Source organism: Ochotona princeps, chromosome 5 (genome assembly GCF_030435755.1).
Source record: "Ochotona princeps isolate mOchPri1 chromosome 5, mOchPri1.hap1, whole genome shotgun sequence".
Taxonomy (NCBI): Eukaryota; Metazoa; Chordata; class Mammalia; order Lagomorpha; family Ochotonidae; genus Ochotona; species Ochotona princeps.
In genome coordinates, this window is record NC_080836.1 from 76810422 (window position 1) to 76824122 (window position 13701).

The following is a 13701-nucleotide window of genomic DNA, read 5'->3' on the forward strand; positions in this document are numbered from 1 at the left end:
TTTTCCTGCTTTTTTGGTAAGAAAAAGATGCAACTGTCATTCTATATAGTCCATCCTGTAGACCTGGAGCTCATCACATATCCAAGGCTGTTTAATTATTTTTTTTAAAGATTTATTTTTATTACAAAGTCAGATATACAGAGAGGAGGAGAGACAGAGAGGAAGATCTTCCGTCCAATGAGTCACTCCCCAAGTGAGCCGCAACGGGCCGGTGCGCGCCGATCCGAAGCCGGGAACCTGGGACGTGGCCTAGCGGCTAAAGTCCTCACCTTGCACGACCAGGATCCCATATGGACACCAGTTCTAATCCCGGCAGCTCCACTTCCCATTCAGCTCCCTCCTTGTGGCCTGGGAAAGCAGTCGAGGACAGCCCAAAGCTTTGGGACCCTGCACCCACGTGGGAGACCTGGAAGAGGCTCCTGGCTTCGGATTGGCTCAGCTCCACTCATTGCGGCAGCTTGGGGAATGAATCATTGGACGGAAGATCTTCCTCTCTGTCTCTCCTCTCTGTATATCCGCCTTTCCAATAAAAATAAGTCTTTAATTCTTTTTAAAGGAAAGTGGTAGTGAGACACCACAAATTGCGCATGAGACTGCTCTGCTCACTGCTGTCAAGTTGTATTGTTTTTATCTTCTAATTAAGAGCTTTTTTTCTCTTTTTTTTTTTAAGGAACAAAATTGTAAGTTGATATTTCCAAATCAAATTTAAGATCACATAACTTTTGCTTAATTTCCTCGAGTTGATAGTATGTCTATTTTCTCTTAACATTAAAGAGTTTGGTTTCTAATGGTACGAAGATAAATCTACCCCAAAACTTGGCACCTTGGCACTTGTGGAAATAGCAGCAGGAAAGTCATGATCCTCATCTGTTTCTTGTCCCTTCTCCTCTGACAGCCATGAGGCCTAGCCGCATTATCCTCTAAACCAGTTTGTAGGACTTGGATCCTAGAGGCAACTTCCTAGAGGAAAGGAACGTCCTTTTTCCTGAGCACACGGGATTGAAGGGAATGTGAACAAGCAGTCCTTGTTGAGTTTCCCATTTTTTACTGTCAAATCAGACCCTTTTGTCCAGCTCCAAATTTCTCCATAATTATCCATCCTTTTCTAAGCTATTGTAAAAATAGATAGCTGTCTCTTTTCTTTGGGTCTTCCTTTCTGAAGGCTCTTGTGTCAATCAAACTTACATTAAACATATCCATATACTTTTGTTAACTTGTCTTTTTGTAACTTCGATCCATAAAACTAGTGATAGAAAAGAAACATTTTCTGTTCTATAATACATTCAAAAATAATAACAGCATTATTCGTAAGATTGTTAACTACACTTGATTTTCCATCATTTATTTGCTACAAAAAGCATTTTGTAGTCATCATTCTGCACGTTGCTGTGTTCATCTAATGATGTATTTCTTTGATAGGCTCCATTTTCTGGATACCAGTGGGACTTTTTTAATGTTTCTTTCATATTTTCATGCTATTATCTCTTAAATGGTTGTCATAATTTCTATATTCTAGGAAGATTATTAATTAGGGCATAATTCCCAATAATTTGGCTAAGTACAGAAGACAGAAGGCAAGGATGAAGAAAAATGCAAGCTTTCAGCCAGCTATAGTAGTTGTGGAATCACACCCCTAGGGAAAGTGAATAAAGGACCCCCAAAATGTGGTGGGTGGGAATGTAGGCCAGTAGTTATCAGTGCCTAAAATCTCACTGCTAATTAGAAATGGCTGCTATTTGTCTCATGAGATTCTCTGGCAACAGGGCCTGAAGCAGGAGCAGGAAGAGAAGTACGTGTAACTCCAGGGGAGTCATCAGGATGGAAAGAAGAACAACGGTGCCGCAACAAACATGGTGGTTTTGTAGGGTGGACCGCCCCAATGGCTTCCACATTTCTGCACTGTAATACGCAGCCCTGGCGGATGTTGCTGGAGAATGCAGAGTCCTTGTGAGGCCACTGAGGCGGGTGGGCAGGCCCGAGGGCCTCCTCTCAGCAGTGGGGGCTCCCCATTCTATGCTGATGGTGGTAACCAGCACACTGAGTTTGGGAGGACAGAAATGGCATCGCTCTACAGAGTTGCACAGGGTGCTGATGCTAGTCTGCCCAAATCGATCTGGACTTCGGAGACTCACAAGGTGAGATGGGAACATCTAAGTCTCTATCATCTAAGCTTTACTGAGAAATACTTGGTACTAAAGCCTTGTTTTGGGTACACAGCTAGACTATATATCAGGCAGTCATTTGGTGATTTTCCTTGACCTAAAATATGACTATAAATTACCAAATTTTTGAAAATTCTCAGTAGCATTTAGCTACTTACGCCACTGCAATCCACTCTTGTATCAGTTTTAGCATACTTGTGACTTCAGTATGTCATTCACGGGGCTGACCAATTGAAAATATTAAAAAAAAAATAAAACGCTGGCCAATTGAAAATTCTAAAACTTGATGAAAATTAGGAAGTGGTAAGGAAAAGTCCTGCAGTGAGTGTTGGATGTAAAAGCTAAGATACCACTTAGGACCCCTGTGTTCCATGTGGCAGAAATGCCTGGGCTTTAGTCCTGACTCCAGCTACCATTACTTATGAGAGACCCAGATTGAGCCTCCACGTCCCAGGCTAGCACTGGACCATCCCTTGCTTTCATGGGCATTTGGAAGACAAAAAAAAAAAAAAAAGGAATGAGTGAAAAAATACTGTAAACCTGATCTGATATATAATTTTTGCATAGAAATATAATCTCCTTTTAGGAATAAATTAGCATTTATTATAATCAGTGTTTGATAAATTATAATGGGATTAAATACTCTCAGAAACTAGCTTCTCACTCTTGTGGTTAATTGATTGTCTTGGTCCATTTTCCGTTGCTATAGAAAAATGCCTGACATTGGTGATTTGTAAGCAATGACATTTATTTAGCTCACACTTGAAGAGGCTGAAAGTCCAAGAACAGGCAGTCCCCATCTGACTTGGCCTCTGGTGTAGGTCCTGTTGGTTGCTGTTGTGTCACAGTAGGTGGCCATATGGCCAGAGGGAGAGACTGTATGGTGTGACAAAATGCCACAGAGCATCATGTACTAGGTGTGCTCCCTTGTAACAGCTCACCCTTAAATGAACAAGTAACTTGCTACTTGGGACCAATATCCATGCCTTCCAATGGCAGTGATCCCAGTGATGTGATTGCCACCCACTAGGCTCCAAATCTTAAAAGTTCCACTACTGGGGTGAGTGTTGAACTTGGTGGTTAAGATGCTCAAATCCCACACCAGAGTGTTTACGTCTGCTATTCAGATCCTTGTTGCCAATTCCAGCTTCCTAATGATCAAGTGGGATCTCCTTGTGAGAGACCTGGATTGATTTACTGGCTCTGGGTCTTGGCCTGGCCCAGCGCTAACCACTGGAAGCATTCAAGAAGTGACCCAGGTCTGGTGCAATAGCCTAATGGCTAAATCCTTGCCTTGTATCTGCTGGGATCCCATATGGGCACCAGCTCCCGTCCCAGCTTCTCCACTTCCAATCTAGCCCCCTGCTTGTGGCCTGGGAAAGCAGTAGAGGATGGCCCAAAGCCTTGGGACCCTGCACCCATATGGGAGACCCAGAATCAGCTCCTGGCTTCAGACTGGCTCAGCTCTGGCCATTGCAACCACTTGCTCAGTTCTGGCCATTGTAACCACTTGGGGAGTGAAAGTAGATGGAAGATCTCTGTCACTCCTTCTCTCTGTATGTCTGCCTTTCCAATAAAAACAAATAAATTTTCCAAAAAAAATGTGAACCAATGGATGGGAAAGTATCTTTCTGTCTTTATTCCTCTACCTCAAATAATAAATAAATGAATAAATATATTTTAAAAAGCTCTCAGCACTCCAACATTGCCACGTTGATGACCAAGCTTCTAACACATGAATTGTTAGAGACAAACCACATCATAGCATTGTCCATCAGCCAAAAGCGTAATAACCTTTAAGACAAATATGTTTGTTTTAAAGAAATTTTTTTCTATGTATGTCCTTAATATATATATATATATATATATATATTTTTTTTTTTTTTTTGCGAAAGATTTATTTATTTGAAAGACATGGTGACAGAATTTCTGTTTTCTGATTTACTTCCCAAATGTGCGTATCATTCAGGGCTGCACCGGGCTGAAGTCAGAAAGCAGCAACTCCATCTGGTTCTTCTATGTGGACTGGCAGAAACTCAAGTATTTGCTCCATCATCTGCTATCTCCCAGGCATATTTGCTGAGATCCAGATTGGAAACAGAGTAGCCTCAATTCAAGCCAGCACCCCAGTACAGTTTGTGGGGTCCCAAGCAGAGGCTTAACATACTGTATCACAACATCTACTCTATATTTATCTTAACCGACTCATAAAGATTAAACTCATTTAAGGGAAATTGCATGGTATCTCGATACATCTATACTTTGTAAAATATTCAAATTAATGTAAACACCTCTATCCTCTTAAACATTTATTATCTTTTATTGTGATAGCCCAAATAGTCTCTTCCAGCTTTTGGGAGTTAAAAAAAAAGAGTACAACTCATTGTTGTTATCGGTGTCTCCTAATGTGCAATGGAACACCAGCACCTATTCATCCTATCTAACTCATGTGTCTCCATCATCAAGCCTTCCACAACCCTTCCTGACCTGTTACTCTCCACCAGCCTATTGTAAGTGCCACCCTATTTTCAACTTCCAGGAGATCAGCTTGTCTAGAATGCACATGTGAGTGAGGTCATATGAGACCTATCCTTCTATACCTGGCTTATTTTACTTAGCATAATGAACTCCAGTTCTATCTTTCATTGCAAATGACAGGGATTCATCCATTTTAATGGCTGAGTAATTTTCCATTGTGACTATTAATATATACCTTACTTTCTCCATTCATCAGTTGATGCATACTTAGGATGTTTCCATTCTTGGCTGTTTTGAACAGTGCTGCAATAAACATGGGTGTCCAATGTCTCCTTGACAGCCTGATTTTATTCTCCTTGGATAAATCCAGTAGAGGCATTGCTAAGTCTTACAGTAATTCTATTTTTAAATTTTGGAAGAACCTCAATACCATTTTCCACAATGGCTGTGCTGATTTACATACTCAGCAATAGCAAGCAAAGGCTCTTTGTCTCCCCATCTTTGTCTACACTTTTTTTTGTCTTTCTTTATAATAGGCAACCTAACTGGATACAGGTGATTTCTCATTGTAAGTTTGATGTGTATTTCCTTAGTTATTAGTTTTTTTTGCGCATTTTGCTATGTATCTGTTGGCCATTTGTATGTCTTCTGGTGAGAAATGTCTATTTAGACGTATTGCCTAATTTTAACTAGACTGTTTTTTTTTTTTGCAACTGAGTAATTTTAGTTCCTTATATATTCTAGTTATCCGCGTCCTTGTCAATGTTTCTGATTTGAGAGAATCTTTGAATTGACTTATTTTCAGTCTCTTGTAGCAATTTGAAAATATACTTGAATATATATCCCCAAGTAAATTATCTCAAAGCTTTTAAAAAAGTATTGTAAGGTTAGATATCAACTATCCATAAATGCTATTATAACAGGCATGACTCTTCTATTTCCTCCTAATAAAAATGATTGTGTGTGTATGTATGTGTATATCCCATGTTCTGTCTCACTTCAAGACTAGTATATTAGAGTGGTAATTTCAAAAGTGTATCAGAGAAAGAAGTTCTACTCAAAAATCACAGCCTGCAAGCCAGTTGGAGGCAGATTCCTTGACATGCCATGCTATTGACCTCGTATGGTTCATATAGAAAGCATTAATTACATGGAAAGAAGAAAGGCAGAAGAAAGCAGAGAAAGAAAAAACTTCACTCTCCACCATCAGCTAATACTGTTTCCCGTTGGGTAAGAGTAACATAGGTGCTCACTTTCACATTTTGAATAAATGATCAAATGACTACTCCTCTAGAACTATTAGATGCACTGTTGCTTGAAGCAAAGAGAAGGAGCAAGTATTTTCAGCACTATTCCTCTTTTATGAGTCTGTGGTTTCTTTGATTGCTAAAATTGGCAAGGTTGCAAATTTGTTTTAAAACCTGGGAACCAAAATGCTTTCACATGAAAGGCGAGGAGAAAATAGCCCCCAAAGTATCCACTTCAGTACCAGGTAAGCCTAATAAATACCAATATCATTATCAATGATAGCCTATAAATGTCATTGCATGGAAGAGCAATGCAAATCCCCAGCGCTGTATACCAACGGCACTGGCTTGGGGTTGGAAGGGTGCCCTTAGCCGGCCAAGTTCTATTCTGTCCCGTCTTGGCTGCCTTGTTTTCAGTTGTGCACATGCGATTTCCAAGCAGCTGCCTTTCTGATGGAGAGTTTCTTGCACTGATAAGAAAAAACTGCTGAAGTCATGAGGGCTGCTCCAGACAGAACCCTTGTGTGAGTCATATGAAAGCTCCACACTGCTGACCTCTAGCAAAAAGGGAGCAAGCAAGGACAGGAGAGGCAGAGGGAGAGAAGTTCAAGCACGAGTTTTCTCCTTGAACCCAGAAGATTATGGGTCAAGAGCTGTGTGCAAAGACCCTGCAGCCAGGATGCAGCTGCTATCGCTGTTCCGAGGGAGGCAAGGCACTCGGCTGCCGGAGGACTCAGCAGCCCGTGACGATGGAGGCTGCGCTGGAGGTATTTGTATCCAAGAGGAGCATCTTTATCTATTGACAAAGCCAGTTCAGAAGGTCTGGAGTGAGGTCTGCCTCTGCTGTGGTGGGTCTAAACCCATAAAAAGCAGATTCTATTAAGGTTGTAGAGAATTTATGGCTGTAGTTATCAAATGTGGGGATTTGCTTGTAAACCAAAAGGGGAAAATATTCCCTGGCTTTGGGCTGCATGAAATTCACTCGACATGAAGCTGAAAAAGTAGTTTTCCCCTGTAGTCTAAGCTGAATGCCAAAAGGCAAGAACTGGTTGGTGTGCTACAGATTCAAACTCTGGATAATTAGTTCATGATTATCAGCAATGCCATGCTTAGAAGATCATTCCCCTAAAGCGATAAATTAAGTGGACATAAAAAAATAAGAGTTGAGAGAAATCAGAAAATATCTATCAAAGAGATCTAGGTTAGCCTGTGTTAGGATGTATTTTTAGCAGACGCAAGAATGCAGTGTTTTAGCAGTTGATGCCGTTAACGGTCTTTAAGAAAATCTGACTTTCCTAAAAGGTGCCTTTTGTGGGGATGCAGGGAAGTTAGAAAATATATGAGGAGTGAAAGTCAGGCAAATGAAGAAAAAATGGTGTGCAAGCCTCTGAATCTTGATTTTTGCATATACTTTATTCCTGCTCTTTCCTTTTGCACTAGCTAACAGACCTAAAAGAAGAGTCGTGTTCCATGACTTCATTTCACCCCAGGGGACTGCCTGCCGCCCAGGCCCGGAAGTTCAAGAGTAAAAGGCCACGCAGTAATAGTGATTCTTTTCAGGAAGAGGATCTGAGGCAGAGTTTTCTGTGGGTGAGTGAGCAGCTGATGTTGATCAAGAATTCAAAGTGTACTTGTCTAGGGAGTTGGGCTGTCACTCCTGGGGCAAATGCTGAGCTGGCATCCCAAATACACTCTCTCAACGCTGTCTACTTTCCCTGGGGATTAAAAAAAAAAAAGTCAATGCTAAAAAAAAACGTATTCTCTCTTCCCCATCCTTCACCTCTCCCATTTATCCTAAAGCAGAGAAAGAGCTTCCCTTTTGGGACAGCCTCATCCTACTTGAACTTGGAGAAGCTGGGTGAAGGCTCTTACGCTACAGTTTACAAGGGGATTAGCAGGTAAGTGACTCATAACTGGGAGAGATCTTCCCCTTGAGGGTCCTACCCATTCAGTTTTGCATTATAAAACCAGGTGAGAGGCATCCCAGGAGTTCTTAGCATCTGGGATTTGTGCAAGATGCCCTGGTCAATAAGCAGAGATTAAGACAACTTTGAATGGAAAACAGTCACGCCCTGCCTGTAATCAAAATCAGCCCACTAAAGTGTTTATCAGCCTTGCTGTTCTTGTATTCAATCTAAAGAAAGTAGACATATGTGCTAATGCCCCAAAAAACAATGACTGCTCCTTGGCCTCGTGGGAAGCAGGGTTGTTAAGGTGGCTACAGAGGGTTGCTCATGTCCCTCCCTCGGTCACAAGGGCAGAGGTTTGCAATGGCAGTTTCTTGAATTTACTGCTGCATTTTGTCACCTGGCCTTCGTAGGAGAAACTGAAGTTGGTTTCTGCAAAGTATGGTTGTGTTCAAAGAATGACAAATCCTCAGTTGTCTATAGCTGCAAAACATACATATTAGCTGGAGGATGCAAATACTGCTTACCCTAAAGTCAAATATGTATTTTGGAAAACATCAACCTTTGTTAAATACGACTGGAAAATCCACGAATCTCACTGCCTTTTCCTTAAGGTGGGACTTTAAAGCTCTTAGTTCTTTAACTTAGGTTGCTTTAATAGAGAAAAATAGTGACTCGATATTGGTTGAATGTGACTTTAAAACTACAATATAAATGACACAGGATTAAGTATTACTTACCTTCATGTTAGTGTTGTTTTTATTTGTTAAGACATAGAAGTAAGTTTATAGTTGACTTCTGTGCTTATTCTAGGAATTGGCAATATAAAAGATTTCCTTCATGGAATTCAGTTGAAGAATAGGACAGAGAAGTGCTTTAGAGTGTCGGGTATTTAGCGAAGTAGTTATAACACTCTGATGCCACACCAGAATGCCTGGTTTTAAGACCTGGCTCTGTTTTCAATCCCAACTTCCTGCTAATATGCACCCAGGAAGGCAGCAAGCGATAGCTCAAGTGCTTGGGTCTCTGCCTCCATCTGAATATACTCAGGTTGGGTTCTGGGTTCCTGGCCCAGCCTGGCCCAGCCCTAGCTACTGTGGGACATTTGAAGAGAGTAAGCTAGCATATGAAAGACCTTTTGTCTGTCCCTGTCCTTCTGCTCTTCAAATAAATTATAACTTTCGAAACAAACCATTAGAAATATTTATCCAAGTGCACAGAGACACAAATAGAAGTATTTTCCTTGCAACAAGATTTTTAAGAGGAAAAATAAAAACCTGGTCACAAATACCCATTAATGAAGGTTTGAGTAAATAATTACCCACCATGAAACAGTATGAACTCATTGAAAGTATGCAGTAGGGATATGAGGGGGTGTGCCGAACATCCACAGAAAATGTGGATGAGGGAAACATTATGTGTGGATTTCAAAATTTTTTACACTAAAATAAATTTATGCTTGAATTCCATTTTCCATGAAATTTTGAAATACCTTCATGCTAATATGGAAAGATATCCAATATTTTAAGAGAAAAAAAGGCAAATTGTAGAAAAATGTTTACCCTGTACTCCACTTTAGGAAAAAGCACTGGGGCATGCCATACATGTATACACTTGTACATATGTGGAAAATTCTGGAAAACACACAAGAGATGAATTACCTCAGGTGGTTGAAAGTGGAGCAGGGAATCTCTCTGGGATTTGCTTTATTCCCTACCACCAAGACAATGAATTTTTATGTAAAAACAAAGATAGGTGCCAGGAAGGCACATGACGATGTCCACAGCATCATTTTGTTTGTAAAGCTCTAAGCTGAAGAGGAACCAAATAATTCTCCAATATTATGTAGACTATTTCAAATCAATGTCTCACATTCTTTTCCCTTAAATATTGAAGCTTTAATGTAAACTTAGAAATAGGGAAAGAATGTCCATTATTTACTATTGCTAAAATGTCATAAAGGTCCTAGTCAATGCAATACAAAAAAAAGACTGAATGTCATTTTTGTAGTTAGAAGATTGTCTACTTAAAAATCCCAAGAGAATAATCTAAGAACCTATCAGAAACAGTAAGAGCAGTAGGGGATCAGTTAAAAATAAATGTGCAGGTATACTAATCAAAAGCTGTCCTATGAATTAATGATAATCATTTAGAAAATACAGTAGGGGAAGGTTACTATTTCAACAACAAAAATATCACCATAAGTGAGGCTGGTGTTGTGGTGCAATAGGTTAAGACATGGTCTACTGTGCTAACATCCCATAGAATGGAGTGTTGATTCTCTCCTTGTCTGCTTTCTATCCAGCCCCCTGCTAATGTATGTGATGAAGCAGTGGAGGAAGGATCAAGTACTTGAGTCCCTGCCACACATGTGGGAGACCAGATAGAATTCCAGACTCCTGGCTTTAACCTGGGCCAGCAAAAGCCACTGCAATCATCTGGGGAATGAACCAATGAGCTAGAAGGTCTCTTTCTCTCTCTGTCACTCTGCCTTGCAAATAAATAAATCTCTTTTTTAAATTGCCATTAGTATCAAAAGTAGGCAGAATTGATACAAAGATTTGCTATGGACATAGAGTTAGGCATTTATACATTCTACTAATATTTGTTAATATTTCTTTTCTGATTTATCTATTATATGCCAGGCACTATTTCACATCTAAGAACAAAAGAGACAAATGTTCTGGCTCTAAATTAGTACACATTTTAGAAGGAGTGAGGTAGGCAATAAACAAATCTGTACAACCCTGAGTTTGCTGATGCATGCAAAGTGGAAAAGAATAAAACAGGGTGAAGCCAAGGGCAAGGGCAAGGCTGACTGACAGGTGACGAGAAGGTGAGCCTTGTACGAAGACTGATGGAAGTGAGGAGCGAGCCGCGTGCTTGGACAGTGGCAGACTGCTCCGAGCAGCAGGAGGAGCAAGGGAAAAAGTCCCCAAGGCTGGAGCAGCCCTGGTATTGGAGCGGAGCAGGGAATTAGGGCAGAGAGGCTGTGTGTGTGTGTGTGTGTGTGTGTGTGTGCAGGCAGCATACACATAGGAGATGAGCAGAAGGCACTGAGTCTTGTACAGTGACCACTCTAGGGATTGTTAAATGTAGAATATTTGAATTAGGAAACCTTGATGCAAAAATGTCAGATTATTACCTCATGTAGAGTGTTGATGCATTCTAAATACAGTTATCCCTTGGCGTCTGTGGAGGATTTGTCCCAAGACTCCAAAATCTATGGATTCTCAAGTCCTTTACATCAAATGCCACAATATTTGCATATAACCTACAGACATCCTTTCTACACTTCAAATCATTTCTAGATTGCTTTTAATACCTGATGCAGTGTGAACGCAATGCAAGTGGTTGTTATGCTATACTGTTCAGGGAATAATGACAAGGAAAAAATCTATATGTGTTTCATACAGATGCAATTTTTTTTCACTTTTCGATCCACAGTTGGTTAAATCCACAGATACCAAATCCATGGACATGGAGGACACAATGTATATTCTAAGGCTACAATAATTAAAATTGTGTAGCACAAGCAAAAGGAAAGGTAGATCAAAGAAACATGATTTGTAAAAATTCATAATCATCACAAATCCAAGTATTAATAGATCCTGGTTCTACTATATAGTCACGGTAGCATTTCCAATGAGCAGCAAAGAGAAAATAGTCCAATAAATGGATCGGGGATGATTGAAAAAAGTGAATATACAGGATGAAGTCCCAGTGGGTTAAATAATTAAATGAAAAAGGAAACACACAAGCAACACTTTGGAAAACAATGAACATTAAAAACGTTGAAGCTCAGGCCTGGTGTGATGGCTCAGTGGCTAAATCCTCACTTTGTGAGCGCCAGGATCCCAGATGAGCAGTGGTTTGTGTTCCGGCTGTTTCACTTCCTATCCAGCTCCCTGCGTGGGGCCTGGGAAGGCAGTCGAGCACAACACAAAGCCTTGAGAGTCTGCATCCACATGGGAGACCCAGAAGAAGCTCCTGGCTTCTGGCTTTGGATTAGCTCAGCTGTGACCATTGCAGCCATTTGGGGAGTGGGCCTGCGGATGGAAGATCTTTGTCTCTGTCTCTTCTTCTCTCTGTAAATACGCCTTTTCAATTAAAAAATCTTAAAAAAAAATTGAAGCTGAAAATTTCAGAATGTAAGACAACAAAAGCAATTAGTGAAAAGCACGTGCAAATATTTCAAGAGCAAGGTAGGCAAATAAGCAAATCAAAAACAAAATATGAAAGACTGAGAAGCTCACAGAAATTCAGCTCTACAAATAAAGCAGAAATTTTAAAATGATCATTGTTTTTCCCTATTAATAGGCCAAGACATGCACACACGCACACATGCACAATGAAGAATAAAGCAAAAAACAAAGCCACTCTGATTAGTTACCATAGGGACACAGGAGCCAACCTCAAGAGCTTCCAAAGGGTGAACCTGCAGAAACAGAATAAACACGGGTCGCATTATACCCCAGCAGGCTACGTGGACACCAGTTCAAGACTAGGTTACTGCACTTCTGATTCAGCTCTGCTAATGCACCTGGGAAAAGAGCAGAAGACAGCCCAAGTGCTTGGGTCCCTGCAGCCACATGAGAGACCCAGAGAAGACTCCTGGTTCCTGGCTTTGGCCCCTTCTAGTACTAGCCGTTTAAGGAGTGAACCAGCAGATGGAAGATTGATCTATTTCTCTCTCTCTCTCTTTCTCCCTCTCTCTTCCTCCCACGTCTCTAATGCTACCTTTCAATTAAATGAAAAAAAAAGTTTTTGGGGATCCAGCACAATAGCCCAGTGGCTAAGTCCTTACCTTGTATGTGCCAGGATCTGATATGGTCACTGGTTTGTGTTCTGGCTGCTGCACTTCCCATCCAGCTCCCTGCGTGTGGCCTGGGGAAGCAATAGAGGATGGGCTCGAGCCCTGGGATCCTGCATCCATGTGGGGACTCAGAGAAGTTCCTGGCTCCTGGCTTCTGGCTTTGGATCAGCTCAGCTCTGACCATTGCAGCCATTTGGGGAATGAACTAGTAGATGAAAGAGCTTTCTCTCTGTTTCTCCCTCTCTCTGTAAATCTGACTTTCCAATAAAAATAAATAAATCTTAAAACAAAACAAAACCTTTTTTTAAAAATATTTATTTATTTTTATTGGAAAGGCAGATATACAGAGAGGAGGAGAAACAGAGAGGAAGATCTTCCGTCCAATGGTTCACTCCCCAAGTGGCCGCAATGGCTGGAGCTGAGCCAATCCAAAGCCAGGAGCCAGGAGCTCTTCCGGGTCTCCCACATGGTTGCAGGGTCCCAAGGCTTTGGGCCATCCTCTACTGCTTTCCCAGGCCACAAGCTGGATGGGAAGTGGGGGACGCCAGGATTAGAACTGGCGCCCATATGGGATCCCGGTGCGTGCAAGGTGAGGACCTTAACTAGTACGCCATCGCACCGGGCCCAACAAAACCTTTTTACACACCGATATAAATAAGTGGTTCAAGAAATTAGTTAATGGGAAGGATGGAAAAGAAGTCTAAAGAATAAATGTGTATGATATACTCAGCAGGAGGTAGATATAACTGGTGTTACTCCTCTAAAGGTATAAAATGCAAAGGGAAACATGACAGTAGAAAAAGGTGACAAGCACTGACTATGTTAGTCAGGTGTCAGGCTCCCATTAGCGGTCAGGAGCCATGGTGTTATGTAAGTTCATATGATGGGTAAGTCTCGTTTAAGCCTAAGAAAAATGTGAGGAAAAAGTCTGTAAGAGTTTGACCAAATAGTCAAGGCTGTCAAGAAATAAGGACAATCAGCAAAATTCAACGTCAGGAGGCACCTAAAGAGGTGTGACGACAACAACTAAATACAATCCTCAGTGGAGTCCCTGACAAGAAAAAGGACATTAGGTAAAATCTAAAGAAATT

General features: G+C 41.0%; 1 protein-coding gene across 5 annotated transcripts in view; it reads left to right on the forward strand.

The window, feature by feature from the left end:
- Positions 1-13701, forward strand: part of CDK15 (cyclin dependent kinase 15) — a 113187-nt gene that overhangs the window by 17839 nt on the left and 81647 nt on the right. For 2 of the 5 annotated variants that reach the window (XM_058664860.1, XM_058664862.1), the window contains 2 exons: positions 7328-7477; positions 7688-7785. In XM_058664860.1, the coding sequence (XP_058520843.1) occupies positions 7328-7477; positions 7688-7785 (248 nt within the window). Of the gene's footprint in view, positions 1-4581; positions 4728-6349; positions 6655-7327; positions 7478-7687; positions 7786-13701 lie in introns of those variants that run through there. The other 3 variants (XM_058664863.1, XM_004576929.2, XM_058664859.1) reach the window with 3 other exon arrangements.